The sequence below is a fragment of the Sparus aurata genome, chromosome 3, assembly GCF_900880675.1.
Source record: "Sparus aurata chromosome 3, fSpaAur1.1, whole genome shotgun sequence".
In the NCBI taxonomy this organism is placed as follows: Eukaryota; Metazoa; Chordata; class Actinopteri; order Spariformes; family Sparidae; genus Sparus; species Sparus aurata.
The window spans coordinates 26,122,191-26,140,776 of NC_044189.1; the positions used below are offsets into that span (position 1 = coordinate 26,122,191).

Genomic DNA, 18,586 nt, shown 5'->3' on the forward strand with positions numbered 1-18,586 from the left:
CTTATCCTTTAATGTGGGATATTTTTCGACAAACGCCTGATCTGAATTCTAAAATCATAGCCCAAACTAAATCATTATTCCTTCACTTCAAGTTGAACAAAGAAACTGGAGGAATCACTGTCGGATCAGTGTCAGAGTACCCCGAAGGCACTGATGCCTGCAGTTTTGGAAGGTCAGACAGTTCATGAAGTCGCTCATCAGCAGCAGGGACTGCGAGGAGGGCAAAATCAGACTGGAGCATCGGACCGTGTCTCTCAGCACACAGACAAATTAACACAGGAAGTCATCTCCGAGCAGAAGTGTAGAAGTCACAGAGTGTCGAACAGAAGACCTGAATTTAAATGTCAACCTGTGGAACAAATTTTTATGCAACCTCAAAGAGTCCAAGAAAACTTATAAGCCGTCGACAGAAATGTACATGAAAAAGTGCATTTTTAATTTAAATTCAGGGTGCCGCACCACAAAACAGGAAAAAAGATCCAGGGCTGAATATTTGCCGTTTTCTATTCATTCCAACAACGTATCGCATTTTGTGCCATGACCTTTACTCCTCATTTAACCTGCTCAGCATCTTTATCACTGTCCTGTAATACTGAATACCACAGTTGTGTGTGTGTGTACACATATTTGACCTGCATCAAACAAACGGCCATGGCCTTCATAATGACTTTACAGGGCTGCATCAATTTTATTCCCACCTAGGCCAAAAGATAAATATTGTTTTTTACAAGTGACAATGCTGCCACCCTATGTTAGAGGTGAGCTACTACAAAAAAAATATGTGGCAATTTGGCCAATCGTCTCGGCCAAAAGGATAAAAGCATAAATCAAAATAAGACATTCTTCCATGTACATGCAGCACATGTCAATCCCAGTTCTATAAGCTGATACTGTGATTTATGTCCCTTATAAACACAACCCATTATCTTGTCAGTTGTTTCATTTTTTTACCCAGTAATTTAGTCAATATAATATCTTTAGGATGGGAAGATTTGCTGGTATATAATATAAGCTGCCAAGACTTTGGGAGAGCTGCATAATTATCCAGATTCAATCGTACATCCTGCAATATGGTCAAATTAAACATCCAAATGACAGAGGCTGCAATTTTTTGATGGAGGTAAAATGTGATTTAACTGCATCATAATGGAGCACTGTGGTGCTGCAGAGATGCCCTGGACTCAAGTTTCTGTCGGTGAAATGAGAAAATTATCACTTTCAGTTATCAGGAGTCATATTGCAGTATCAGTCAAAATGATCACCATGTAAAAACTTTTTTGCCATACCGTGCAGCCTAACCTTTGTCATATCTTACACTTACAGAACTGCTCAGCTGCCTCTGCGATATCATCAGCAGTGACCCTCAGCTTCTCCTCCGTCAGATATGATCTCACAACGTAGGCGCTTTTCCTCAGATCAGAACAGAAAACAGCAGAAAACACTGAAGCTTTCACCGAACGATCACATTAACAAGTCATTTGAGCTAGCGTAAAATCAGTGATGAGAGTTAACACATTATTGGTTATGCATTCATTTAATAAATCGGTTCTAAATTGGCATGGGCTGTTAGGGTGAGACACTGACCCGTTTCTGATGTGACTCAACCTGTCCAAAGCATTTGAATCAAGTTGTCACCTTGACAGCGGCTTAATGTTCTGATATCAGACATGATGAAAGATCCAGTGTGTAGGAATCAGGGGCAACAATGGTATATAACATTCATTGTTTTTATTAGTGTAAAATCACCTGAAACTAAGAACTGTGTTCTTGTACTTTAGAATGAGTCTGGTATAACTACAGAGGGAGCAGGTCCTCTTCCTCAGAGGCCGCCATGTTGTACCCCATGCTGTTACAGTAGTGCAGGATGGGCAAACCAATCAACGACTCTCTCTACAAGGAGGCCAACCTCCCTGCCAGATACCACCAAATCCTACAAACTGGACCTTCAGAACCACATGAAATAACAAATGAAGACATGTCACGTCCATTGTTTACAATTTTATTATTGTTATTGTTTTCTCGTCGTCAGATAAAAGCAGATAGAGAGGAGCAGAATAATCAGAAACAGCGTGCGGCTTTGGGGATTCTGTCCAAAGCCGGACGAGAGAACTGTCTGAGGTGAGTATACGTTAACAATACAGGGCAAACCCCTCTGTCTAAATGCTACATAACACTGTCCATATCATAAACAGTCACAACAACGGCTGCTGTCAGCTCTCTGACAGTCAGTTAGCCTGTAACACATTCATGACACACAGTTATTCTGAGGTAAGCTAGAGTTGGCTAGTGTTGTACTGAGCAAATAAACATCTATGTACTGTATATCTATAGTGTTGTGACTGTGTCATGTCCTGTTCCTGTGAGCACAGTTCACTCTGTAGCTCATCTCTACCTTGGCATAGCTTTGGCATTAGGAGGTAACATGGTAGCGCCCTGTTGGGGGCCGTTTGAGAACAAGCGTCTTTGTCCATTTCATGAACACGTCGGGAGTAACTCCCCAGGCCTTGGGCCGGTAAATACAGGGGACTAAGTACTGCAGAGTTTAAGTCAGCTATTCATATTTCAAGTTTGACAAATAACAGTTTCTATATAGTGCTAATGTAATCTGAAGGAAAGCACCCATAGATGTGTGTATTCTCTGGGTTATGTACATGTCTAACGCAGGTACAGTCTGCAACTCCCATCGTTCCATTAGAGTGAGATCCACTTTGAAGTGCAGCTTTGCAGTCATACGAATTTACACGAGCTTAAGCTTTAGCTTATTTCAATAGGAGAGAAGGTGCTTGGAGCATGTAGAACGACGCGTTCAGGCTTTTGATCACATTGGTTTTAGCGTTCTTTCAAACGTAAAAAAAAAAAGAAAAAAAGAAAAAAAAAAGAAAAGACAAAAAATCTGAGTAGACTTGTGTAGCTAGTCTAGCTTCACTGGCTGAGTTGAGGATTGAGACCGAGTACAAAAATGACCAAACAGCAGCATTCAGTATAACAAAGAAGACAGATGACACAGAGATACTATGATATATTGTCCTCGGCTTGTTTTCGCTAATATAAAAAGGTATAAATAACACATCTTTTTTTGGTTAAGATGAAGAAAATCTAAATAAAGAAAACAGAGCACATGTTACGACAACTCTTCACGGTCTTTATCCATCATGTTTTTTGGGATACCTGAGATTCCAGTCGTCCCTCAGGGCTTTACAGATTGATGATGGATCGACTGATTGAATCAGCCGACTGATTGAGGTTAGAGTCTTTCGAACTAGATGGAGTCAAAGACATTCAGGCGAGCAGAGGGCTTTCGTATCACCATACACTAGTTCCATGATGCTGTACTTTATCCGGACACCCAAACACACCTGACCTGCAGGCTCAGCACGCTCATGTCACCACAGTCCATCAGACAAACACTCTGAAAGGCTAAAAGAAGGCATGAGGCAAAGAAAGAAGAAAAGGCGTAGCTTAAAATGGGCGAGGTATCCTTTACATGATTCTCCCTCTAAGGAATTTAGGCTTTTTAATACCATCTTGGAATGCACTATATATTGATATATATATATATATATATACTGTATATTGCCGTTAATATAAGCAGGATTACTGTTGATAAATACAGTGGCCTCCTTACCATCAGAGGCACCTCAGCGAGCTTCAGCACCTTTCTCCCTTTGAGTTTTGGGTGCCGTAGGCCCCAAAGGAGGACACATACTCTTTTCCTATTTCATCTGATTTAAACTGAAACACTGGGATCCAAACTCCACCAGCTTTGGTCACTCTTCATCCACAGTCTCCCTTTTTGAATCCTCCTCTTTTTGATCCAGGACCTGAGGGGTGGGGCTGGGCAGGGCTGCCACCTCTGTGGTAGCCAATGAGGAGGGGTCTTGTTGTTCAACAATCCTGAGGGAAGATGTCTCCTCCTGTGGAAAAGTACGGATGTGTAAGCAAAGCATTGTGATTTACACACTTTATCTACTTGATTAGATAGACCTGTCTGGTGCAAAGCTGTGTGGCAGCTTGGATTGTTCCGTCTTTATTGTCCCCACTGACAGTTTTTGTTTTCAGACTTCTCAGACTGTTAAAGCATTTCAAAGTGATATTATTGCCGGCCCCGCTGTCAAAACAACTGGATTGCTTTCCATTTCCCTCAGAGCTGTAAATAACAACAGCGAGAACAAAACATGGGTTCATTCACTCATTGATTTTATAATGGGGACCTGAAAAACGGAGGAAAATGGTGCCAGTCACACATCATTTTCCCGAGAGACTGCAGACAGAAATGCTTAGTGAAAGGGAGGTTTCGAGGGAACTAATCAAAACAGTGATGATGATATTGTTCTATAGACAACACTATACACACACACACTGATGGAATAAAGTTGTCTTTTGCCGGTTTAAAGTAAAAGAGAGCAGCCCCTGTGACCATTCTGGCTAACCGCATGGGGATCTACATATCCAGGGTGACCTACCCATGATGCATATTCATCTGCTTACGTCAGTCTGTTTACATGTGTGAGGCTGACTTTCACTAAAGTCACGCTGTCCTCTCAGGAATCTCAGAGTTAAATGCAAAGGCGGATCATCTCCTTAAAATTATGAAGATGATCGCGCGTCATTTCACTCTGATGGCCGATCATATCCATCAGGGGTGGAACAGTACAAGTGTTCATCCCAAACTGGGTTGGTACGGACATCATGGTTCAGTGCACGCAGTCATACGACGCATAATTCAAAAACTGTTATATGGAGAGCGCATACATTAATGAGTGAACGTTTAACCACTCTGATCGTCACTGCACTCCAGTAAACAGCACTAATGTGCCTAACAGCTGGTGTCTAACCGCCACTTAACAGCAAAAGCAGAAGAGAAGATGAATGAAGAAGAAGGAGAACACACTCTGACTTCCCCCTCACTGTTTAAGATGTGAATGCAGACAGGGACACACTGAAGCAATTAGCATTTATATCATGTTTACATCTGTTTTTCATCAGCCCTGCACAAAAATATGAACATTGTGAGAGTGTAAGTTCACTGTTTACTGCTCAATGCACAAACAAGCAAAGCGGAGCAGCTTTTTGTTTCTGTGCTCTTCACCTGTGGAACAAGCTTCATGAATACCTCAGAGCTTCATATACTGTTTGCTGTGACTTTACAATAAGTTTGATTCATAACCTCTTTATAAATCTGTAAATTGTATTTGCTTGATTTTGTTACTGTCTTTTTAAATGCAATTTGAAAAAAAATCTAAACTGGGTGGAACAAATTATAACCGCTCTGCGGTCAGCAGAAGAAACATTCAAAGAAAACTAGCCTTTTACCAACTAAGATTTTTAGTTACATCCTTCTCCTTGTAGTTAAACTGTCTCAATACCATTACTTGAACACAACATAATCTGACCTTACAATGTTAGCTGAGACAAAACGCCAACAGATACCTAGGCAGTAGTTGTTTTGCGCAAGTCCCAGAGGTAGCGAGATCCAAGTTAGATACATTGGAGCTTTATCTTATGCTCGGTGCAAAGCAGCGCACAGCGTGTCTTTGCTAGTTTTAGACTAGCACGTTTCTCATTTTCACGCCCAGCACCCACATTGTGTAAATAGGAAATGTGCTTGCGCCCATCTGCGCGCACCTGGACGTGTCGGTCTTAAAATAAGATGTGGTCAGGTGCACCGATGATGGGTTTTTATCTTGAGGCAGCAGAGAGCGACAGCACCATAGAGCGACAAAAAAGCTGATCTAAAGTCAAAAGCGCAGTCTGTTTACTGATATTTAAGGACGCATTAGGTGTGCCTACACAGGTGGGTTCACACTGTTGATTTGAGAGGCTATTTTCAGTCATTTTGAACAGTTCCATGAACGCAATCATGTACTGTAACAAACACCATGGCACATTTATTCATCGAGTCAGGAGTTTTAAATAATCAATGAAGTTCATCTGTTAATGTATCAATCTGTTGTTTGTTAATGTAAAAATACTCTTGTTGTTTCTGCTGGAGGATCACTGCAGGTAATGTCATTTATATATTTAAAGCCGTATTTCTCCCCTCACATCTCAGCCGTTATTGACACTGATGACTTTGCATGACCTGTCCTGTCTGATACATGGACTGAGAATTGCACACACACAGAGGGATGCATAGTAACGCTCCTCCCTGGTGAGATATCAGTCTATTTTTCATATGCAGTCAATCAGAGTTGTTGATGAGACTGAGGGTCCAGCAGCCGAGGATCACATCCCTATGTGCCACAATATGACTCAGGTCCTGGAGCACCTGGCTCTTAACAGGGAATGAGAGATGACACTCGGATTGGTCTGATTTATGTTTCACTCAAAACACACCCATGACTATGAGTGTTAGTACCACCTCTTTGCGCTGTTTGCCACACTTTGTGCACAGATTATTTGCAGTTTCCCTAGCGAAATGGACTTGGACTTGACCTAAACGAACTAGCCTTCTGTGCTTTAGAGCATCTAATTAGGGCCCATAGAGTCACAATGGTCATGTTTATAGTTAAGGCTGACATACACCACATTTTTCCGTCAAGGTTAGTGAATTCAGTTTAGAGCGTTAACTTCCTCCTTTTCTGCGATCAGCCAAAACATGGCTAATGTTGCTGCATCACAGACTTCCTGCTATTTCTCACTTTGCTCTCAGTGTAGCAAAGTGGCTGTTATGATGACAACACTGGCAGCCACTTTTCAGCTGACTGTCAGCAGCAACACACTGAAGAAGTGTTATGGCTGCTATAAGCCTTTCTGTCAAGGCAAAAATTCCCACCTATCAAACACAGGGGAAATGACATAATTTATTATGGACGCATTCTGTTCATGTGCACCAGTGCCAGGGCCCGGGTATTGATTGGCAGGGCTCATTAGCACAGCTAAACAGAAGTGAACCTGCACTTTTCATGCAACGACAAGTTGCATTTCTGCTGTGACACAGATCTGTGAGACATTCATCCAAGGGCTATTTTTTAGCACTGTTTATGGTATGTGTTTCCCTTTGAACCCTTTGAAGCCCAGACAGGAAATTGTTTGTTTTTGATACATTACAGACAACTGAATGTTTGCAACTGCGCTAAAAATCTTTTTCAATTACAATTATCACAGCCAACAAGTCCTACTACTAGTTATCAGTTCTCTGTTACTTCTCAAGCAGCTGGTTAAGGGGCACCAAGTCGACTTACTTGCTCTGAGAAGCGATGATTCACCTGATCAGAAAACTCTTGCATCTCTCCCTCCTCACCGTTAGAGTGGCAGCTGGGACTTGGCACCTCAATTCCATGGCTTTCCAAAATGGCAGCTTCTAGTTGTGTTAGACAGGGAAGAGAAGGAAACACAGGAAATATAAAAATGTACATTTTACATAAATCAAGACAAACATGTGATTCTTCATGTCGTTACTCTCTAGAGAAATTCAAGTTTCTCCACTTTTTGGCAGCTTTAATTATAGTTCCGTTATGGTGAACACATCTGCTACTTGAATGAACTATTTTAAAGCCTATGGCGTGTCACCAAGCTCAAAACAAACTCATGAAAATGTGATGTTTTGCAGATACGTGGACAGAAACAAATGATCAGGTCCTCACCAATGTTCGCTCTTCTCTTCATCTCCTTCCGACGGTTGGCAAACCAGTTGTACACCTTCAATGCTGTCACACGCTCAAACTCAGACAGTTTACAACCTGGGGGAGGACACGCACAGCATCTTGTTTATAGTAGACATTTTCATCACAATAAAACAATATTCAAATTCTTAGATGGCGTATAGTCTCTCATCACGATGACAATATATATCATATATACTGTCCAGCCCTCCAAAACCAGTCGAGATCTTCAACTATCCTGTCACGGAGGTAATCAAACTTACTTTAAATCCCTTGTCGTAAATTCTGTACAAGATGGGTTTTAAAATGAATTTTACACAAACAAATCCCCCAGTGCGCTTTTTTAAGGCCAATTAAACCACTCACAATAAGATGGTATAGATAACTGAGCCGACATTTCCACTAATTGCAATCACTAAAACTCCAACAAACTGATACAAGCACATCTTGTGATTTGATTTATCCATGTAAGAGTGAATCTACACTTTATACCTATTAAAATAAGATTCTTTGCATAAGTATAATTTTCAGTGACACTAAAGCTCTAAAAATGTACTATATGTGCACAATTTGTTTCATCAAGGCTTCATTCTGCTTGACAAGAATGTCAGTGCTTACATCTTCAAAATCAATGCAAAGCATTTTTACCGTTTTATGTTAATCCATCTGCACTGACCACAAAATGTAGTGCATGTTTACTTTACACGCCATGACAACACTGTTACTTAATGTGTATACTACATCTGATTCATTGTGCATCATGTTAAATAGGAGGGTGATACATCTTTATTTTGTAATAAAATATTCATATTAAGGATGCAACTTATTAACCTGATTATAAATGAATCAATAATTTACTTTATGTGAAACCAAGCTTCTATAATGACACGATGCAAAGAAAAGCAGAAAATCCTTACATTCAGAAGCTACAAACAACACATCTTTGACTAGAATGACTTAATACTGAAATAGCCATCAACTAATTACATGTCAATTGTTCTTTTAAGAACAAATTCAAATCAAGTATACAGAATTATTTTTTATAATATAATTATTTTTACAGTTTCTGACAGACTTGCACATCTGTTACATTAACAGGTCTGACACAGTTAGAAAAGCCTCTGGGTACCTGGTTTCTGGATGACAGAGTTGCAGGCGTTGGCGATCTCCTCTCTCTTTGCTTCGTCTGGGTACTGGTTCTCCATGAAGAAACTGCAAGAGATGAACATCCACTGTATTGGAAACCGCTCAATCACACTGTACCACAGGTTAAACATTTATTAGAAGATAGCACCAGCCTGAGCACTGAGTAGATGCTTATTTTACACCTCATCAACCTCGAGCCTTTGTATTGAAAAAGTAGGGACATTTTTTAAACAGAGATGGAGCATTAGGACAGGTCCTCCGTATAAAGGAGCAATGAATGGACACGTTTAGTGGATTCATTTCTGCGATTCAAATATTGTAAGCTTAAATCTCTTCCTATGCCTATGAATGTAAAGACATTGAAATATATGTGATCCAGGTAAAGATCAAAGTAACCATTTGTTCCTCTTTCCTCTCCAGAATGGGTCTTATTCATCATTATCACCCCCAAGGCTGAAAAGGAATCATTATCTCGCGTTACAAACACACAGGGATCAATTTTCCTCTAGGCCTCTCTCCTTATCACCCTCTGAGTTGCCCTATCCTGTCCACTCGGTCTCACACACATACACACACACACTGCACATCATCTTCACCTCTACTGTATCGTCCTTGGGTCTAAACTAGCTCATAAGGATCAGCACTGCAGTAGAATTGCGTAATCCAGGGGCACTGCTGGTGAGTGCCGTCTGAGGCCCCGTGTGCTCTTATTACTGAGAGTGCCCAGACCGCACACTATACTTACAGCAACCATGTAATAGAGAAATCAATTGCACACAGCGGGTACGACTGTGGAGGAATGCCTACTCCTCTTTCTCAGCAGCCTTATGACTTACCGAGATGACTGCCTAGGATACATATGTTACAGAAAGGCAGAGACATGATACAGCATAATAAAGTGAATAGTGCTGCTCTGCGCAACAGTAATAAAAGACATTTGATCCTGGGCAGGTTATCAATATTAACAATTACTTCGGGCATTGCTGCATTCCTATCATAGGTGAATATTAATTTGTGTTCTCAGTTGCTCTTCATCAGATTTGTAAAGTTCAAATCAAAACTCAAATTCAGTGTGAACCAGGTGCGTTTGTCTTTTACAGCAAACCAAATACTGAAATATAAACCAACAAAACCATATCTTGTCATTCATTTGAGAGCTCAAACAAACTAGTTGATCAACAGAAAATGTAACGTTTTTTATGAACCATCAATCATCAAAGTATTTTTTCAAGGAAAAAGGTCAAACATTCACTTGTTCACATGAATGCTTTGGAAAGAATTGCTGCTTATCCTTCCCTTTTCAAGAAGCACTCAAATATTGTTTATATTGTTTATTTGAAAGGGAGACTGATGGACAAAAAAGACCCGAAAACGGAACCGAAATAACATTTTCTACCGTGTCAAACCTGACAAACAAGAAATAAAGAAGAAAGGCAAATTTGTCCACTGGCAATGAGGAGTCCGTCATCTCTTTTTGCAGGTTTACCAGCATTTAAAAAACCTATGTGCAAATCAATTTTTGGCTTAAAAGTGGTGTATGTAGCACTGAGACTTGTTCACCTCTCCATGATTGATTGGCACTCCTTCCTCCAGGTGAACCTGCTTCCTCTACGCAGCCTCAGAGGCCCGCCCACCAGCCCAGTTCTGTCGCCAGTCATGATCCCTGTCCTCCAGTCGGGTTCCTCCTTCACCAGAGAGCGCATGGATAAGGTGGCCCCTGAAGAAGACAGCACATGCAGCAATGTGAAAGTTGAGTGCTTGTGTAAACAAAGAGAGTGATTGGGTTTAGACTCCAGATTAACAAAATCTTGATCATGGCTCAACACTAACTGCCACACTGTAACAACACTACCTTCTTTAATCAGTTGTAGTGTGTATTTATGCTACAAGTTAAATGTCCAATATTAAAATAAAATCGGCCACTTGTTGAATTCTTCCTGCAATAAAGAGGAGCAGCATATCACCAAGGTGACAGCTAACTGCTGCCAGCTGTATTCTATTAAGACTGTCGCTGCTTTCAGCTTGTTAGCTTAGTTAGCCATGCAGCTACCTAGACTACTGAGGGGGTCTTGGTGTTTACGCTGCCATCCCAGGAGCTTTGGACAGCCAGGAAAAAGAGGTTTTTAGGCCCCTGGTTAGCATGCTAGCTTCAGAAAATATCTCTGAAACAAAGTATAACTTAACATAATGTCAAAAATGCTACTTCTTATATACGGTATATAATTTTAGTTTATTTGTGAATGTTTTAAACTAAAATTATTAAAACATTTTCAAATGTCTTATATTGACATTTGCCCATTAAGAGATGGTGAACGTTCTGCTTTAGCTGCAGCGGTGACAGTGATGCTGCAGGTCTGACGGTGCTGACTGAAACTCCACGACCAAGAGAACATATTACAAACATTTGTAAAATAAAAGGCCTTTTATACCTTCTATGGTATTCAGAGGGCTCTTCATGAGGTACAGTTACCCTGTTGTTTACCACAACTCATTATATGTCATTATCATTAATGACATTATATCCTAACTAAGCTGCATTTGACTGGAGCTGGTGCAACAGCCTGCTGATACTATGGCAATGACAAGAGGATTTCAGTAGTATGGAACGCAGATAAAATCCTCTAGTTGTCCTGAGTATCCCTGCCCTTTCAGACTGCTGAAACACATCCCCAGCTAACAGAGTAGCTACAGGGTAAAGGGCATGCAGGTCAGCCGATGAACAGGTGCCTCCTGTGGCATGCTGTTGAGGCCGGGGGTGGGCAGGGAGGGCGCGGTTACCTGGCTGGGCCTGGGCGGCTGCGGCGGCAGCAGTGTACCACGGCAGCAAGTGCATCAGCAGCTCTCTCTGCCTGCTCCACACTGGGTTGGGGTTGAGGTTGGTGTTGGGGTTGGGGAGGCTGCCACTTGCCCCTGATACCGTCCCGTCTCTGTCCCCTCCCCTGGCCCTGGGCATGGGACTCACGCTGTGCTGGCTTTCACTCCACCTCAGCCCTTCATTCGGGACAAAACCAACGGTCAGGCAGGCCAGGGATCAGATTATAGACACCAGGTTTGACTTATGTATTTAGGAGTTAACTGCCACACTCCTGTAGACCTGCCTGGCAGTTTTCAGTCAGAATTATGTATTTGAGTCTATTGGCCAAATTGAAATTGAATTTGACTGACAAGACTTATACTTCTTAGATTCATGAGCAGGTCAATAGGAGCTTTTATTAGAAGCAAAGCATCGTGGTCACTGAGAGAATTAGTTCTTGTTAGTATGACTCTTTGTTAGCCATGTAGGAATGAAAACCAGCACCAGAGTACCTCCAGCATCAGGGCTGAGAACTACAGAGGAGCTAAGGCAAAGCTTGGAAGGGTGGGAAAAGAAATAAAGGGTTAAGATGAAGTGAGGCAGCAGGGTCGGCAGATGGTCCATCGGCAGCTTTGTTTTGTAAAAATTTTACTTGTGATTTATTGTGAATGCATGCCCTCTCTGAAAAAAACCCATACCAAATATTTTGAAGTATCTGTATCCGAGGACATGGAGAGGTCAGCACCAACCTGAGCTGTTACTCTAGCCTGTACAGAAGAACCGCATTCACCCACTAAAGTTTCATTCCCAAACCAGAAGCCTTAATAATATTGATTACCATCTCCTGTGACAGGACTACCTTTATCATTTGTCTTTCCTCTGAAATTATAGATTTGTCTTGTGTCCTGCGTTGACCTCGCAGCCCTCGAGGACCAGGATGGAGTTAGCGGTAAGGGTTAGAGGTGTGTGGGTGTACCATGCAGGAGGATGGGTAAAGACAGATGGAGGGGGGAGGTTAGCGAGCAGTGGTTCATATCAAGAAAGATAAGAAACATTCTCATACTTTATCTAATCTATAATCTGTTTTCATTAACCTGGCATTCAACCCAGAGGCACTGATCTGGAAATGTACATAATTCTTCCTGTACTCGACATCGTTCACCCCTTAATGTTCTATAGTCCCAGTCCTGCAGTGTAATAGTCAAACTGTACCCAACACATTGTACTTATGTTTCCTGTCTAACCCTGCGACCCTGACCCTGCCCTGCGTCTCACCTGGGTTGTTCCTCTCCAGCAGGTACCAGCGGTAGAAAGCTCTGCGTTTGGAGTCACTCATCTCAAGGCCCTGCTGCAGCAACCACTGGGAGATGTAGCTCTGGCTGATGCCTGTGTGCCAGAGGCAAGCCATGTTACCTTAACACTTTAAAGACATTGATTTATTTCACCGTGCACCGGTAGCATCTGTACTACTGAGATGGGCTGGGAGCCAGCCCTGAAATACTCCTGTTAAGTTAATGAAGCCATTCCAACATTGATACTTTAATTAAGGGCATGTGCAATTCTCGTTCAGGAGGGGTGGGGCGGGGGGTTGCTGGTGTGAACACGCTGCTACCTGTGAAGTTCAGCATTTATTACTCATGAGTTCTCTCCCTAGTTATAAGCATCTTGCATTATCAGCACCAACCTTCCTGTTAGATATGAGTTCTTCATCTATTACTATAATTACCCAAAAGCCAATTAATAGTCAGAATCATGTATATATTCAAAACTCTGTGACCTTTCTTGAAACATTTGAAAAAGATTGAAAAATGCCGATCATTGTTTTCCCGAACCAAAAATGACTTGGGAATGATGATTTTAAATGATTTGTTGAATCCAAAATGAGATTTACAGAGAAAGAAAAACAGAGAGAAGCAGCCAATTCTCACATTCGAGAAGCTGGGAGCAGCAAATGTTTGGATGGAAAGGCACTTTTTGGGTAAAGATGACTTTAACTACTTATCATTAATCAAGACTGATGGGGTATGGTTCTGCATCACTTTACAAATGACAAACACTGATTCTTGCCCATAGGTCGTTTGGGCCTATTTTGAATTTAATAACTGCTTAATTAACTAACCCTTAATTACAAGCTGGAGGTGTAATATTATATGAACACTTGGATTGCTGTTGGCAAGAGCAGAATGCACTCCAGAGTGATAGTGTTAGAGAGGAGGGACATAAACTCCATAGCTTTACAAAAGAATCAGGTTATGTAGCACAACTTCAACCTACATCAATGTAAACAGTGTTAAGTTAAACTATATTTCCTTTTAAAATATATCGTTATGTATTAAAAAGTCGAACCTGAACTCAGCCAGTATTGGTCCTCAGTAAGTTACACTTTAATTTCAACCATTTCATTAGTATGAAAGACTATAACATATTCCCAATTATAACAATCCCCAGTTAAACCAGAAAAAAATATCTCAAAAATTAACCTCTTTTCATATCAGCACTAGTTAAAGTGTCCCACTATTGACATCTGACATGTGTCCTAGTAGTTGTTAATAGGCTGTAACATGAGACAAAGCAGTAGAGTACCTGTAACTTGGCCTACGATTGCCTGAGAGATCCTGCGATTGTTGAGGAAGGTTTTGATCTCCTCTTTCACCAGGTTGCTGTCTCTCCTGTAAAAGCAACGAAAAAGCCATTGTGGCATTAGAACTATTACACGGTGGTTAAAACAGCAGCCTTTGCTCTGACTAACCTTATTCACTGGTGCTTCTCTTTTCTCAGCCGTCCCAAAACACCTGACCTGAATTAACTCCACTAAAATTCTGGAGAATAAGCCTGGCCCTCTGGGGACAGTAGCTGTCATTATCTGATGTTATAATAGTCTCTCTTTGTCTCTACCATTCTTTTGGTCTTGCTTTCTAACTCGTCCACGCTCAGCTCTCTGATAACACTAAGCTCCACCGTCCTCCCTCCTCCATGCTCACCTCATGTACTCATCCACCTTCTCCTCCAGGTCCCACTCCTCCTCTCCCATCATGTCGTAGCTGAATGACCGCTGAACCGCCACGCTGGGAGGGTAGAGGGGCGGGGGCGAGGCCTCGTAGCTGTTGCTGGGGGACAGAGCGGCGCCGTCCAGGCCGGAGGTCTGCGTTGTGGCAGAGGCTAGGAGAGCGAGGAGGCGGAGGAGGATGAAGACGAGGACGGGGCTGGAGCGGCCGTAGTAGGGGCATTGTTGGATGGGGTGGGTTGAGAGTCACAGTGCTGCGGGCGGTGGTCTGGGTCGAGCCTCTCCAGGGACTCGAGAGCGTGGATGATCTGAGGTTTGGTCATGCCGGAGAGGCGCAGGCGCTGCAGGAGGTCGATCTGTTCGATGGTGTAGCGTGGCTCCACCTCACAGCACTCCATCCTGGCATCTGCAGACATCAAAGTGAATTCGAGACTGGCGTTTTAAATGAAATACAAGACCAACTTTGTAAGTGAATAGGAACCAACTGTGGCCCTATTAATACACCAAAGGTCTGCATGCTTCGGTTGATTTCTCACCAGATAAACAGATATTGCTATATTTATCTCTACTCAGCACCTTTGATTTATTATCTGTAAATTTAGATAACGTGTCCCAAACTTTTTCAGAACCTCCAACAAACTGAAAAATGATGAGAGGATTATTAATAGATGAAAACCCAAATAAAAAACGATAAGCAAAGCTGAATTCAAACAGTACACTTCCTTTGATGGGTTTCATTTATCCTGACTACGACTTTGAAGACTTTAAATGCAAATCTGACTAAATAATTTCAGTCTAATATAGCCAAATAACTTTGAATAAATACAGCTCTGGTTTATGAAGCTTGAAAAAAAAAAAACCTGCCTGCATTCTCCTCTGAAGAACCCTTGGGTCATTCAACATTTTGGCACCCTTTCAAACACTTGGCACAGACACTTGGGGCTAACCTTGCTCCATTTTGTCCAGGGTGGAACTAAAGTAAGATCACCCTGGCATACATAACCTAACATCAGGTCAACTCAACCTAGTCACATCCGCACACCCAGGTTTTTTCTTCCAATATCTGCCTGTCCTGTGCAGGGTCATGAGAAGCCTGGCCTTAACATGTAACATTAATTGTAGACACTACAATGTGAAGACTCATTTGCAGCAATTTGACATGACCTTGTTTACTTGAAACGGGTAAACATCTGGGGCAACATAACTTATTACAGTTTACAAATCTGATGAATCCAATCCAATCTTAGAATGATTTTACGCATCAGTACTTCCACCAGAATAATCAGTGGTGAGCTACAATAGCATTAAAAAGTTGATTTTGTTAGATGGGATGTGTGCCGAATATACCAGAACGACTCGATACATATCAAGATGCATTAAGTGTAATCCTGTCACACATGTTCCTTTGTTGACAAGCAGGACAAAGTTAACTTGTCAGATTTTATTACAAATCTTTCGGCTTCAGATGTTTTGTGTTTACAGGACAGAGTGGCTCCTACCAGCGGTACCTACAGTAACGTTGCTTAAACTCTGACAAATACACCACATTGGCAATTTGAGCTTGTTTCTGTGCTAAACTTAAAAAAAACACTGAAAACTAAGCAGCGGGCTGGCTTTGACTTCGGCCAGAAGTTAAACCGTGTCCCGTCACTGAGGTTATCTTACCTGGCGGAGGGGGTGACACAGACAGGCGCCCCGGGAGTGGTTCAGTGCGAGGGGTCGCAGCGGGGACACACCACTGTCGCATGGCTCAGAGGAGTTCAGCTCGACTGGACCTCTACAGAGTCAGACAGGAGACTTGCTGCAGTGTGTTGCGGTTAAGCTGCCCCTATTAGCATGCTGGCAAACCTACAACGGCAGATGACTCGCTAGCAGGCTATGCTGGCTAAGCTAACGACACCGTCAACTCTGGTTGGTTGGTTCCCCTGAGCACCAGCCTCCCATCGATAGCTGCCCGCTGCCTGGTTGTGTGAAGTCACACAGAACGGCTCACACGCACAGCGGAAGTACTGCAATGTGATCTTCAAAATAAAGCCATTTTCCTACAGAAACTTTTTGTCTCGATAATAACTACAAAACAAATAATAGTTGTAATAATACAAATAATAATAATAATACAAATGCTAATATTAGTAGTATTCAGAAGACAGTATAGAAAGGCTTTTATGATCACATTTCTGAACTTCACGTAAAATAAGGTATACGTATTTACCTACAGTTGTGTTTGTCCTCAATAAGCCTTATACTTAGTATTTGTGGGCTGGCAGCTAGATGAAGCCACCACACAGCACCCAAATATAGAGTTAAACTGAACTGAAATGTATTCTCATACCATACTTTTTTGCTGTATGTCTTCATTCTGTGTGAGTGAACTTTTAAGTTTACGGTTTCTGCTTTAGTGCAAGCATTGTCAAATTTAATATAAACTGTATGTACATTACATAATATTAGTTAGGGATGTTGTGATATGGGTGCATTTTTGCATGTGCATTGATATGCAATCAAAGTCAAATGAAATGTGTAGCATTATTGGGGTGGGGGGATAAGAAGCCTGAAATACACCCACAAATCTTTACAAAACACAAAATAAAAATTCAGAAATGTCACAGGATAAACATCTCAATATCCCTAACGAATTCTGAGTAGTGTAAACCATCTATAAAACACATAGCACAATCATTGTAATAGCTTTTTATTTTTGCAACAACCCGATAGCCTTAGATTTCTGCAAAAGCTATCAATGTACACAAATATCGCTTTTATTTTGATGGATACAGGAAGTACTATTGAGCAGTCTAGCCAGCTAGACGGTACAGTCTGTCTCGTCTGGGCTAACAACTTATCCAAAACTTGCACCTTGTGTGTTACGTTGCCAGCATTTCAGATGTGTTGTTACTTACGGAACATTTACGGTTTAACGTGACCGCAAACAAATATCATGTATCAGTTCGAGTGTCTGACTGCGACACGGCCAGCTGCTAACGGCTTTAGCTCGCTAGCTAGCTAAGTTAGCTGACAGCTAGCTAGCGCAGGATTGTCCCACCGCGGAGCACCTCTCTTACCTCCCGTTGCTGTGGAGAGATAGCAGCAGCCGGCTGGACGGAGAGGGAAGATAGTGGAAACTGTAGACAAAGTGGCGCTCCACCAAACCCCAGTAAAGAAAGTAACTCCTCGGTCAGAGCTGATGGGGAATTACCGAGCCGAGCGTGAGCGGTGCAGGGTCATATTGTCTTGCAGCTATGCAGTGGGGAAATAGTTTATGCAAATGTGAAGAGTCTGTCTCAATTTATGACCCCTCACCCGATACCACTGTCAAGCTAGCAACAATTATTATTATGATTTCCGGTTATACTGTACCCACTAAAAGGCCACAGCTCAATTTAAACACCCAATAGTGCAATCATTAAAGTAATGGTTATGTTTTAGCCAAATAAAATTAATAAAAGCAAGAACTGTCATGCATACAGTACATAGGCAATACTTAATGAGGTCAGTTACAGTACTATTTCCAGCAGCTAAAAAGTTTATTCTCTTATTTTGGTTGACTTAAGAAAATTGTGTCACTGAATCTGTCCACCTTGACTCAGCACCACCCAACACACAAGTGTTTGTCTGCAGAATAGGCTGCCTCCCTCAATTGCAAGCATTTAGTGAAGAAGTTACATGAAAAGAGTTTAAACAGCAATTATGACGATGATAGTACTAATAATAAAAAAAAAAAATGTTCTGTGATGGACTCGCCAGCAAATACTTCTGATCTAGCAGTCTGCTTTTGGACCCCACCTTTCTATATAGCCTTCTTGCTGTGTAAACACACTGGTAACAATTTCGGCAAAATTAGATTCTAAGGAATCGCTCTGGCAATTTTCATGATGATGTCTTGTAATGGATATGATCACACCAGTGGTAGAATGTAACTTAGGTATCTTGGGTATAAGGATGTGTTGGCTAGTTTACTGAGGGCTAAATGAGCACTGGTTCATACTTACTGTACATTTTAGGAATTGTGCTCACTGCTTTGCTTCAAATGTTTCAGAT

The 18,586-nt window shown here is 41.7% G+C and overlaps 1 protein-coding gene across 1 annotated transcript; it reads right to left on the reverse strand.

Moving 5' to 3' along the window:
- Nucleotides 1-1,983: 1,983 nt before the first annotated feature.
- LOC115578409 (homeobox-containing protein 1) lies at nt 1,984-17,865 on the reverse strand. Its single transcript, XM_075488167.1, is given in 12 exon segments — nt 1,984-3,914; nt 7,185-7,303; nt 7,587-7,682; nt 8,734-8,816; nt 10,311-10,467; nt 11,529-11,741; nt 12,820-12,930; nt 14,128-14,213; nt 14,526-14,709; nt 14,712-14,954; nt 16,214-16,325; nt 17,611-17,865. Coding segments are annotated over 11 exon segments (1,521 nt in total). The 5' UTR covers nt 16,296-16,325; nt 17,611-17,865; the 3' UTR covers nt 1,984-3,767.
- Between the last annotated feature and the right edge of the window lie 721 nt (nt 17,866-18,586).